Below are 13,891 nucleotides of genomic sequence, written 5' to 3'. Positions count from 1 at the left end.
ATATTATGCCCAGCCACTGTTTAATATGAGTCACAACTGAGAAACAGTTGCCATGCTGCGCACTTAGTCACGGTATGGCTCAGATGTTTGTTTTATGAACAGTTTGAGTAAATGTATAATATTGTAGCAAATACAATATATGACAAAGTTGTTCTTCCCACATCACTCTCCATGGCATTTCACTTGGAAGATTTTTCTATTCCATGTGCAATCACATCAGACTGCTAAAAACATGGTGACAAAAATGAAATACTTTGCGAGTTTATCTTAAAAACATTCACAGAGAGGAAGGCAAAAAGGGCCACCCCTTTTGATTCCTCCCATTATGAAAATGTGGATAAGGAGAGCGGGGAGAGGCCCAAAAAGAAAGACAAGGGCAAAAGGAAGGGGGGAAAGAAGACGTCAGAGCCTTCTGTTCCTTGTACTGCGGGCCAGGTCCAAAACGGAAGCCTGATGGCCCCCCTCTGATTGACCTGTCAAACCAGTACCAAGGGAGAAGGAGATTCTGGGGTAAATGGGCCCTTACCTGTCGAGGCACCATTCCTCTGAGGGCAGGACGGAGACGGGGATAAAATGGATGTTATAAAAAGGAGTAATAAAAAGATCTAAAAGTGGTCCTCTCCTCTCGTCTTCTTTGGGGGTGAGGGGGCTAAAAAGAAAGGGAAACAGAAGTAAAGGGTGTGGTCATCTAATTTAATCACCCTTCATGGCAGCACTCACACCATTGACGCTGGCATTTATTAATTGTTCCAGCATAAAGTCTGATACGGCTAGATTTGCAGCCTTTGATTTTCTTGGCCGCTTTTAAGCAGACATTTTATTTTTACAGGAGACAAGATTGTCAGATCTAGTCTCTCTGGTTAAAGCAAGAAGAGAGTGGAGGCGCGGTCCCTCCCACTGGTCTCTTGCGGCTGAGCTGTATCGTATAGTGTGGTGGCGGTCCTTTTTACTGCTCCTGTTGAATGCCGATGGGTTATTGAATTAGAAATAGGGAGGTGCCTGATCTCAGATGTCTTCATGAAGGGACAAGAGCTTTGGCTTATTAACATCTATGCCCCACAAACCAGGTGGGATAGTAAAGATCTCTTTTTGAAGATTAAGAGGGGGCTTCAATAGTGTCACAAGGTCCTAAGATAGGAGAGGTTCCATTAATCCGCTGACTTATGACTGTGTGGCCCTCAATAATATAGTTAGGGAAGCTCGCCTAGACGATGCCCATATCCGAAGCCCCTCAGGCCAAGCGGGTTTCACCTTTCATCGAGGTAGCTGCAGGTCTAGGTTAGACAGGTTTTTTTTGAAGGAGGAAGCCGTCTCTTCCGCAGTGTCCATGGTTGAGGTGGAATTCTCTGATAACTGTATGATTTTGTTTTCCTTAAATGTTTCAGAGAACCCCCAGATGGGTAAAGGTTATTGGAAGCTGAATTCCTCCCTCCTGGAGGAAGCGGAGGTAAGACAGTACTTTGAGGATTTTCTTCAGAGTCAGGTACCTTTACTGGGCCTATGTAGTAAGTCAGAGTGGTGGGAGATATTCAAGAAACTGGTTGCGGGGTTCTTCCGCCAGTTCTTGAGCCTCAGGTCCCTGAACAGGTATCGCCCGTATCAGGGTCTGAGGAGGAAACTCGAGCTTCTTGTGTCGACTGGAGGTAGCCAAGAGGAGATGTCCAGAGTGAAGTCCTTGCCAATGAGGTGTCAGTATGAGAGGCATGCATCTTTGGTTTTTGAGAAGGATTATGGGAGGTACCGCTCGCCCGACCCTTACAGAAACTGTAAGATGTCAGTAAGTAGTAACATTGTTTCAGGACTGATTGATAGTATAGGATCTCTGAATCGGTCCAGATCAGGGATCCTGGAGGTCATCAGATCCTTCTACTCGCATCTCTTGGGGAGGATCTGGATCGGGATGTGATGTCGGGTTTCCTGGCTGAAACCCTTCCTGAGCCAGGGGTAGACCCCTCTATTGATGTTTTGGCAGAAGAAATCAGGGTAGAGGAAATGAGACTGGCTATCGAGGGACTTGCCCCTAAGAAGTCACCATGTCCGGATGGCTTAACATCCCTGTGGTACAGGACCTTTAAGGGGTCTTTAGCTCCCCTCTTGACTGAGGTATATAATGAGTGTCTATCCTCGGGCACTCTGCCAATATCAGTGAGGAGGTCAGTCCTGATTCTTCTTACAAAGGGTAAAGATCCCAGCTGTATTGAGAATTGGAGGCCCATAGCTCTTCTTAATATGGACAGGAAGTGTGAGACTCTCTGGCTGGGAGGGGGGATCCCACGTTTGATCTCCTGGACACCCTTCCAGGGCCCCAAGAATAAGCAAAAAAGTCTTAGGTATCACATTCGGCCAGGATGATTATCCCACAAAAAACTGGGATGGTAAGCTCCAGGATGCCGCTCAGAGGGTGAACCAGTGGAAGGGTTGGTCTTTGACCCTCAGGGAAAGGGTACATCTCATCAAATCATACCTGCTTCCCTTGTTTATCTATCTGACCAGCATATGTATCTTGCCAGAGGCTTTTTACACTAGGATCTACAGCCTGTTTTTCCAACTGTAATGGGGGAACAGGATGAACCTAGTCAAGAGGGAGGTTACTTACCGCACAAGGAGACAAGGGGGTTTATCTATGGTTTATCTATTCTTAATGAACACCTTCTTGAAAGCTAACATCTCAAATCTCTGAAAAGAGAGGGCTCCTCCGTGGGTAATCTCCTGCAGGGAATGGTTTTGGCCTTTCTGCCAGGAATGGGAGAGAGGAGGGTGAGTGAAGGACCGCCATACGCCCCATGGATAGCTTCAGAAAAATGTGCTCTAGAGAAGTAAGGAGACACCTAAAACATAGAAAACATCTTTTTTATTTTTTTTAAAGTACATTAGAAAGATTTTTTATTTACCGTAAAGAGTGCAATAGCACTGTTTTAATGAGAGTGCCCATTTAAAATCTCATATGTTTACGCCTAGACTGGATAAATTTACAGTAAACTCTCTGCTTTGATACTGTTAGACAGAGGTCCCCAACCCAGTCCTTAGAGGGGTATTCCTTTAAAGCCCACCAAGAGTCCAGGATTGTAATTTTCACCTGTTCTATACCATTTGTCGTAACAAAAAATCTGAATATTGGTGGCCTTAAAAAACTAAGTCCTATCCTAAACTGAAAAACGTATCCCCTATCTTCAGGATCTCCTGTACAGGGCCCCAGCTCTCCCCGAAAGTGGCACATCACGACCTCCGCCTGAAGCGGGGGATACCGCACCCTCTCCATATATCTCTTTGGGAGAACAGTTCGAAAATATTCAGCTTTCCCATAGACATATATGGAGGGGACGTGGCGGTCGCCCCTTCGGGTGGGGGTCGTCACGTGCCGTTCCTGGGGAGAGCTGGGGCCCTGTACAGGAGATCATGGGGATACCGGCAGATAGGGGATAATAGTAATATTTATGATAAGCCTTCTGGGTTGGGGACCACTGCTGTAAGTCACTACGTCTGTAGAAGCTCACAACCTCTAGATGAGAAATGTATTGTGCCTATTGACTGAAGCAGAAGAAAATGTGAAATGTAAAATGTAAAGAAAATGGTGCAGAAATGTTCTTTATATAAATTACAAAGTTAATATGCAAAAATGGATAAAACCTCCTTATGTGTGATAAGTATTTAATCAGTTTAAAGAACTGGACCCTCCAATCCATGAGATGTAAAATGTGGCCATATATGATCACAAGTACATGGATAAAACCTAAACCTTGTATTTAGTGATGTATCCCATTCTCCAAAGCTGTTATATAGGTTCACAGATTTATTTTTCAAGACATTAACAAGCCCTGTGGCAGCTAAAATGGCTGTTATGTTCCCTAGATTTCTCAGAAATACATGGGACAATGTGATTGCTCCTGTGTACTGGTGTGCACTGGTGTGTACTGGAGATTACGACTAGCCTTTATGTATAACTCTTACCCTTGGCCCAGTTGTTGATGAGTTTTCTTTCACCATTTCTGTCCACGTCAGCAAAATTCTTAAAGTATATTAAGTGGTTTATAGGTAATCTGTGACGCACTACTGAGCCAGTTAATGGGAATTTTTGGCAGGTTACTCTAATGAAAATGTATAATTCCTGCTTTTCTTCTAAGTATTTGCATGGCTCAGACTTGAGAAATAGACGCTTTTGAAGAGTGGCATGAAGGGAACATGTGTTATGTGCTGGATATGTAGTAAATAAAGAGGTTTACTAAATGCTAGATACTGAAATTGCTATACTGCTCCTGTACAGAGTGGGATCTTTTGCCATCTTGTTATGTAACGACAAGTCCACAGCATTCTTTAAATATTGGGTCAAATTAGGATTAAAAAGCAGCCCTCATACAGAATGAACACCCCGCCCCAATGTCATGTGAAAATAAGGCAAAGCAACTCTCACCACTCTCTTAGGTTGGGCTCACATCTGCATTGGGAATTCTGTTTAGACCACTGTCGCAGATTCTGTTCAGCAGTGGTAAACATAGTCCAACAGAGTCCAATGGGCCCCATTGACTATAATAGGTGGGTCCTGATCGGCTATAGTGGCAGGCGGTTGTCCACTTGCTTACCGCTTGGATCCTCTCCGTTGATAGTCTGCTTTAGGCATAGCATTGAATAGTGTTGGCACTGAAAAAACTGCTGTCAGTAGTTCCATATGGAGACTTACAAAATGTGTAATAAATAAAAAAAGATAATAATAATTTTAAAATATGATTAGGCACCTCCCCATATAAAAATGCCATACTCCAGACCAGACCTTTAAAAGCCTCAGACCTCAGGTCAGTGTCCAAAATACCATATAGCAAAAATTATTTTTCAGCAGCATAGAAAACACAATGATGTCATCAAATTGAAACTGATACATCAAGAAGGACAAGCCATAATGTTATGCAAATAGAGGAAGTAGTAGGCGTCACTAAGATCTGCATATTTTGAGATTTTCAAGCACCTAGCCCCAATCTGAGATCAGCACTGTTCAACATTGCATGTCCCAATGGTTGGAAGAACAATGATGAATAGGGATAATAGTAAACATTACATACAAGTGAACAGGATATCCCAGAAATCTCTATTAGGTGTAGGTCTATTCTGTGTAAACATGTGGTCATGTACACTATGTATGACAGCCGGCTTAAGCTGTTTTTGGCAACCTAAGTACCTCCAGCTTCTACAAGGAGGCCAGACAGAGCAGGGGTTCCCTTTTTTTCTGAAGATAGGTGGGGTCCCAGGCATTTGATATGACATGAGATGTTATAGACCTGGACCTGGTGATCCAACTAGTTAAGTCCAAACTTTCTTGCAGGGTCCCTGGTGATGAAAGGGAGGGTCCCTTAGACTCTTCATATTAATAACATAATTTTTATGGCAACACGTAATGTATGAACTGGTCACATTGAAAATTCTGCCCAATCAGCAGGCAGCATTTTACAGAGCAGGATGAGCTGAGCAGATGGATATATAGTTTTGTGGGAAATATTTTGTGTAACTTGTCAATATTTTTTATTTATTTAAACCTCTCTTTCTTATGAGTCCAGTGGGTAGTTCTAATCAGTGATTGGCAGCCTTCCCTGTAAAAGTGAGCCAACAGAGGAAGCTGTCACCGAATAGGAAAACCCACTACACTCCTTAATTCAGAATAAGCAGAGATTTATATGCATAAATGATTATTATTGAAGTTATACAGAATCTTTTCCCAGCTCCTCCTGCTCTATAACATTGTGCATGCATATTGGACTAAAATTTAAACATAGGAAGGTAATTATATTGCTGCTATATGACAATACCAAAAAGTTATAGAATTAGAGGAATCCTAACAATTCTAAAAAAGTTGTCCAAAGGCATCATGGAGGAATGACTTATTACATGAGCTCCAGGTGTTTTCACATTAGCAATCCTCACCTTCAATTGTATCCACCATCTCAGGACACCCACCTTAACCCCTTAAGGACGCAGGACGTAAATGTACGTCCTGGTGCGGTGGTACTTAACGCACCAGGACGTACATTTACGTCCTGTGCATAACCGCGGGCATCGGAGCGATGCCCATGTCATGTGCGGCTGATCCCGGCTGCTGATCGCAGCCAGGGACCCGCCAGCAATGGCTGACGCCCGCGTTCTCACGGGCATCTGCCATTAACCCCCCAGATGCCGGGATCAATACAGATTCCGGCATCTGCGGCAGTACGCGATTTCAATGAATGATCGGATCGCCTGCAACGCTGCTGTGGGGATCCGATCATTCAGAAAGCCGCAGGTCCCCTCACCTGCCTCTGTCCGGCTCCCAGCGTCTTCTGCTCTGGTCTGAGATCGAGCAGACCAGAGAAGAAGATGACCGATAACACTGATCTGTTCTATGTCCTATACATAGAACAGATCAGTATTAGCAATCATGGTATTGCTATGAATAGTCCCCTATGGAGACTATTCAAGTGTAAAAAAAAATTTAAAAAAATTTAAAAGTAAAAGTGAAAAAAAAGTGAAAAATCCCCTCCCCCAATAAAAAAGTAAAACGTCCGTTTTTTCCTATTTTACCCCCAAAAAGCGTAAAAAATAAATTTTATAGACATATTTGGTATCGCCACATGCGTAAATGTCCGAACTATTAAAATAAAATGTCAATGATCCCATACGGTGAATGGCGTGAACGTAAAAAAAAAGTACAAAATTGCTACTTTTTTTTATACATTTTATTTTAAAAAATTATAAAAATGTATTAAAAGTTTTCTATATGAAAATGTGGTATAAAAAAAAAGTACAGATCATGGCGCAAAAAATTAGCCCTCAAACCACCACTTATACGGAAAAATAAAAAAGTTATAGGTCATCAAAATAAAGGGATTATAAACGTACTAATCTGGTTAAAAAGTTTGTGATTTTTTTAAAGCACAACAATGATATAAAAGTATGTAATAATGGGTTTCATTTTAATCGTATTGACCCTCATAATAAAGAACACATGTCATTTTTACAATAAATTGTACGGCGTGAAAACGAAACCTTCCAAAATTAGCAAAATTGCGTTTTTCTTTTTAATTTCCCCACAAAAATAGTGTTTTTTGGTTGCGCCATACATTTTTTGATATAATGAGTGATTTAATTACAAAGGACAACTGGTCATGCAAAAAACAAACCCTCATACTAGTCTGGCGATGAAAATATAAAAGAGTTATGATTTTTAGAAGGCAAGGAGGAAAAAACGAAAATGTAAGAATTAAATTGTCTGAGTCCTTAAGGCCAAAATGGGCTGAGTCCTTAAGGGGTTAAAATGAATGCAGGACCTGTCTTGGAAGAATGGAAACAAATAGTTAAGAAATTTAATGATAAAAGTGAGGACCAGGGAATAACACTATTAGTTTTTTGTTGGTAAATACTGTGACAAATGTTTATTTTGTTTCCCTATAGACTAGCATCCTGTTATGGTGCTAAGATATCATAAAGTATCACAATACTTTCCATAACATTTCCATATGTGGTATATTGCAGGAGTCTGTCTAATCCTGGGAGAAAAGTGTTTTCACTCAAGGGCTGGGCCTTCTAATAGGGAGATGGTTCCTGCTTTGGAAAAAGTGCAGGAACTCATTTCCCATGCATTCCTGCAGTACTTGGGCCCTGATATGTTGCCACTCCCCCTTTCCCAGACCGATTACTGAGGGGCTGGAGATACAGTTTTAGTGCATCTGTCAAGTGAATTATACCTTCTAGACTGCCAACACAGTCTAGTAATGATGAGTGTCACCATTCTAGGCATATCTTTTGAAAGTGGGTTTTGTGTCCTCATTCTGTATAAAAACATTTTGTGGATGGTCGACAAGTGTCAGAGAGGTGGGACCTAGGGTCTGCTATGCCCCAGAGCAACAATTCCTCTTTTTGATGATGTCACATCCACTCCTTCTGTTGATGACACAAAGGGCTTTTCAGCCCCATATAGATTGTCTGTGCTCCATTGTTACACTGTTAGTCTCACCACGCATGTGTGACAATACTTATTGACGGCAAATTTGCGAGCAATGTCTACAGGGCCACCGCTGCCAGGAATGCCCTGTGTGTCAATCAACAAGAGAAGTGGGTGTGACATCAGAGGAGAGAGATATTGCAGCCCTGAGGCATCGCGGGCCATCTTAAAACAAATGGTACCCACTAATCCCTGTATAAAACCACATTTCTGGATTTATAGCTGAACATAAGAATATTTTAAACCACTGTTATATCTAAAGACAGCCAGAGCTATAAAATCTGCTGATAATTATTAAATAAAGCTAGGGATCTTACATATCACATTCTTATAACCCCACAAGAACCTTTTAGCTTAATCTGGTAGAATATCTGCTGTGTCTGTCTACTCTGATTCCCATGCAAATCCCATAGGGACTGTAAACAGCATAGGTAAAGACATATGTGGTAAAATAATTACCTAGTAGTTTGAACTGTACTGCTACACAATCTATAAAAGAAATGTAGCAGGGCTGAGAGATAACTGTGTTCAATGGGTGTTCCCAATATTAGAAATGAAGGCATATCACTTATTGATCAGTGGACCCCTTCCAGTCATCAGCGCTATAAAGGTTGTAGTCCTGATAAATAAAGTTATCCAGGGATTTGAAAAGGTGTTACCTTTCTTTACTCCCCAGCGTCTCACTTCTGCCTTTGTACCAACATGGTGCTATAACTTCCTCCCTAAGACAGTGGGGGCAGGTAATATGTTTCAGCAACATTGTGCAACCTTTACCCATTCACTTGCATGAGATAATCACCACATAGTACCCGCCCTGTCTCAGTCCAGCCCCTTTAAGCAAGGAAGAGGTTATGGTGCTGAGATGACGCAAAGCGTAAGTCGGATCCCTAATGATCATAGTAGTGTTTCCCAACCAGGGTGCCTCCGGCTGTCTGGGCATGCTGAGCATTGTAGTTTTTCAACAATAGGAGGCATTGGATCATAGAGTTCTTGAACATCTGAGTCAGCACTTCTTATGATAAGAAAACATCTGTGATTAAAAAACACGACAGAAAGTTATACAGATTTGTAAATTACTTCTATTGAAAAATCTTGATGCTCCAGAGGAAGTTGTGTAGTTCTTTCCAGTCTGACCAGAATGCTCTATTCGTGTCAGGAGCTGTCCGGAGCAGGAGAGGTTTGCTATGAGGATTTTCTCCTGCCAAGGACAGTTCCTGACATGGACAGAGGTGGCAGCAGAGAGCACTATGGTCAGACTGGAAGTACTACACAACTTCCTCTGGAGCATACAGCAGCTGATGGTACTGGAAGGATTAAGATTTTTAGATAGAAGTAATTTACAAATGCATAAATGTTTACTAGTTGATTTGAAAACTTTTTTTTCTTCCAGAGCACATAATGCTTCCCTAGGCACTGCATGAGTTAACCCTCAAAATTTGTAATTAGGCCGCTTCCATAGAGCTCTTTTTCTTTTATCCATATTCTCAATAAAGAAAACAGTGTTATGAAATTGCAAGAAAGACAAGAGGCTACATAAAAAACTAAATAAATAAATAAATAAACAATTATAAAAATAAATAAATATATAAGAGCCTCGCCAGGTATTTCAGTTAAGATATTCAGTAGTGTTATCAAAGGAAGTCACCAAAGTAACAAGGGGCACTAGCTGTAGATTTGGGAAGAGACGTTAGCATATTGAGATATCCCCTCTACCCCTCTGCTTTTGCCATTGACAAAAATTGCAATACATGAACATAATATCTTTCTGGGTGTACCATACAAGGTAAGAATTTGCTTTAGGCGGAACCTTTTTTTTTTTTTTTTGGCTATTAGAGTGGCAGCATTTTGTCAGATATACCTACCCTATTTTGTCAAATATACCTACCCTATATTTGTTTGGCACCTAAAGCATGCAACAATGCAACACCAAACTACACTGCTCTTTGCATGTGCCAGTTTTTTACAGTAAGTAAATACATCCTTGTGTACCAATAGTAAGCATTCCTTCTGTCTAGTATTAGTACCTACAATAGTCCATACCATTACAGAAATACAGACATACACATCTGTCTGCGCTTACTTATATGCACAAATAACATTTATTGCGGAAGCTTTATTATTCTTGCAGTAACCATTTCTGGGTAATATGAGCTTGTTAACTCAACTCAACTCAGATGAAACCAACCAAGTATATAAAATAAAGTTTTACTAGTAGCCCAGCAGCAAGACATTGTTCAATCATCTATCATACATAACCAATATGCATTGTTTTGCCTGAGCCCTTAACCCCCCCCCCTCCCCTTCCCATTTTGACTGATAAAAAGAGAACAATGCTTTTCTTAGGAAATATATTTGTGTTTGCTTCAGAACAAATGTAAAATATACTATAGCATAAGGTGCCTTAAAAAAAAAGAGACAAAAAATGGTGGAAACAAAGCCTATAATACATAAGTCTGCCCTTGGTTTGAAAGGTAGAAAATATATTCATAATATGAGACATATATATATATATATATATATATATATATATATATATATATCACCACCAATAGTACCATGGTGTCACAGATCCATGACATCCTGCCAGTACATTCACACTGTCACATCACTGTGGGCATTGAGAATGAGAAGTGTCTAGTCCAATGGCTCCCTCCCTATGGTGTGCACTTGACACCCTAAGGCAATTTTTGCAATGTCAATGCTGTTCCCATCTTAATGAGGAAATCTCTTCCTCTTGCTTAGGCAGATAATTTTCTTAAAGGAACGTCTGAAATCCTGGTTGAATATAGTGTATATGACAGGATTCAGGGAACTGTTACAATAACCTATCCAAAAGAAAAACTTAAATAAAGTTTCTGGTATAGCACAGGCTTCCCTACAGATCCCATAGAGGCTGTAGCTGAAGAAGAAAGGGAACCAGCATACAACAAAGACCCCCATGACCACAGCTAAGACAAAGGTGAACCTCTTCTCCCTGGCTTGGGTGAGTTTCCTCCTGGACATGCTGCTTCTCTTCTTTTTCCTAGAGGAGAACATGTCCATAGATTTGTTGCTGGACCTGGACAGGCGGCTAGACTGCTTGGAAAGGCTCCTCTTGTCCCTACTAGAGTCAGTGTTGTCTTCTCTGCTGCTGCTCTTCCTCCTCTTGCCCTCAGAAATGCTGCTTTCCTCAATGTCCAGCTCATCTAAATCTGTGTGTTTGGGTGGCATAGGTCTGGATGGGTAATGCCCATTCTCCTTCTCTATGGGGAATTTAACTGATGTCCCCTTGCTGAAGCCATTCTCTGTATGAGAGGAGCCATCAGTGTTTGGCTTCTTCTCGGACAATGTCCTGGTCCTCAGCTTGGCCACCTGGTAGATGCGAATGTAAACTAAGATCATTATCACACAGGGGGCAAAGAAGGATCCTATAGAGGAAGAGAGAATGTACCAAGTCTCATCATTCAGTTCACACTTCACATTCCCATCAGTAGAATTAATATTTCTCAAAGCTTCCCCCCCAAGTCTATCCATGGAGATCAAAGGTGGAAATGAGATGACAGCAGATATCAACCAGACAGTAACAATGATGCCTTTAATCCTCCTGGGGGTCCTTTTGAGGTTGTATTCAACTGCTTGGGTGACAGACCAGTACCTGTCTAAGCTGATAGCACATAGGTGGACTATAGAAGAGGTACAGAAGAGCACATCTAAAGCTAGGTAGATATCACACCATACATTCCCAAAGTACCAGTATCCCATCAGTTCATTTGCCAAAGAGAAGGGCATGACCAGGGCAGCCACCAGGATGTCAGCCACAGCTAAGGACACCAAGAAGAGGTTTTGGGGGGCTTTAAGTGCCCTGGAAGTCAACACTGCAATGACCACAAAGACATTCCCAACTATGGTGAAGATGATGAGAAAGCCGACAATTGCTACCAAGCTCCATATAGCAGTCACAGAATATTGCCCCTCACTGTTTGGCCCTGAGGACGCCAGGAAAGTGTTGTTAATGCCCTCTGTGGTGTTGTCAGTGGTATCCATACTGGTGTTCAGGTGGCATTCACATAGCTCCGTCACCTCACCAGTGTGAGTCTCTTGCCAAGTTAGGATCTCCTTAACCCTCATCTCTGATCATTGTCCCAGGTGTCTTTGTTGCAGGTGGTTTGGATACATCTGGCAGAACAGTTATCCTCTCCTCCTAGGACCCCAGCATCCTGCTGTTATAGGGGATGCCATGTTGCACACATGCTAGGCATGAAGCTGGTAGAGTTCATGTTCTCCTTCTGGTCGTCTGTCTTATGTTGTAAACAGTGATCCAGCAGGGGCAGTGTTCATAGTCCTGTATGAGGAGGTGGAACTGGTAGCTAGCAGCAGCTCAGTCAGATCCTTCTAATGCATCCGAAGCATCTGCTCCCTATAGCAAGCTTGACTCCAGATCCTGAGAGCTGAGCTGTTCTCTCAGCATTCCTGCCAAATGCAAATCTGTTCCAACCCAGTGTGATGGCAAAATCCTGTGATCTCCTGCTATTTACTGCACCCTCTTGGTGTATTTTTTTATTTTTTGCTTGGATTTGGGAGGCTTTAAAAGCACTTAATACAAGATACTTAGCTGCTTGCTGAGTGCACTGGGACCATTCACTCAATTCCTGGTAAGTCTGCTTCTTTCCTTCTCATGACATGTCACAACATGACATGTAATGCAAAGTGACAGTAAGGTGCTTGTGTTACAATGTGTCATGTTGTGTCCCTTACAAGCAGTGCTAATGTATATGTCATTGCAGGTGACTATGAGTGTCAGCAGTGTGCAAGGACTAACACCTTTCCATCAGCTGCATGGGGGCTGTGATCTTTAACACAACTCTTCTCCCTACATAATAAATGGAAATCAATGGCATCCACACAGCTAAATGGTAACCAAACAGGTCCAACACATGAGTATAGTCAATGTATTTTCTATGCATATATTGCATCTATCTATCTATCTATCTATCTCATTTCTATCTATCTATCTAATATCTATCTATTATCTATAAAGGTTCTACAATACCTTTCCATCATCTGCATGGTAGTTGTATTCTTCAACAACAAAAACCCCCACAAAACTCCCTACCCAATAAATGGAAACCCATAGCATGCACACAACTATATGGTAACCAAACAAGTCACATAATAAATTTAATTTAATTATATATATATATATATATATATATATATATATATATATATTTATCTACAATATCTTTACAGCTTCTGAAGAATATGGTAGCCAAACAAGTTCCATAGTAAATTATATATATATATATATATATATATATAAAAGGCTCTACAATATCTTCCCAGCTGCTGAGGAACTACAAGTCAAAGCAATTCCTACTAATACTTTATGATAAAAAATTGTAATTGCAGAATCTCACACTGACATGTACTAAACTTTCAGGACAGCTTTGAAGCAGGGTGACTTTTATTGATTTTTTTCCCTTCTCTTTCAGGCTAACACCCTCCACTAAAATACTAGCAGTGAAATAAGCACAGTTTGTATTGAGTGCATACATTACAGTTTTTTCCAAACAGTGTGCCTCCAGCTGTTGCAAAACTACAACTAGCATGCCCAGACAGCCAAAGGCTGTCCGAGCATGCTGGGAGTTGAAGTTTTGCAACAGCTGGAGACACCCTGTTTGGAAAACAATTGTACTACTATCTTGTTTTTTGTCTCCCATATTCCTGTGGGTCATACCAGAAGCAGCCTCTAGAGGTCCCTCTTTACTTGCAGATCAAGGCAAGGTGGTACCTTGAAGATGCCTTGTAAATGTTAGACAGGATCTTCTTCTACACATTAGCAGAGTCTTCTGTCCTTATTAACCTTTTCCTGTAACACTGTCACTCACACAGTCACATGACTTGGGCACTGTATGGGTTGTGTTATCTTTTATGCCCCCCAAAAATACTGTA

General features: G+C 41.4%; 1 protein-coding gene across 1 annotated transcript; it reads right to left on the bottom strand.

Annotated features, from left to right (window-relative positions):
• Positions 1-10,267: 10,267 nt before the first annotated feature.
• On the bottom strand, positions 10,268-13,088 carry ADRA2C (adrenoceptor alpha 2C). The gene has a single exon (XM_056555030.1). It carries the CDS (start codon positions 12,065-12,067, stop codon positions 10,673-10,675), a length of 1,395 nt encoding a protein of 464 aa, XP_056411005.1. The 5' UTR covers positions 12,068-13,088; the 3' UTR covers positions 10,268-10,672.
• Positions 13,089-13,891: the final 803 nt, after the last annotated feature.

Source organism: Hyla sarda, chromosome 1 (assembly GCF_029499605.1).
Source record: "Hyla sarda isolate aHylSar1 chromosome 1, aHylSar1.hap1, whole genome shotgun sequence".
Taxonomy (NCBI): domain Eukaryota; kingdom Metazoa; phylum Chordata; class Amphibia; order Anura; family Hylidae; genus Hyla; species Hyla sarda.
Note: the sequence above shows the minus strand (reverse complement) of the source record. Positions and strands in the feature narration are given on the sequence as shown.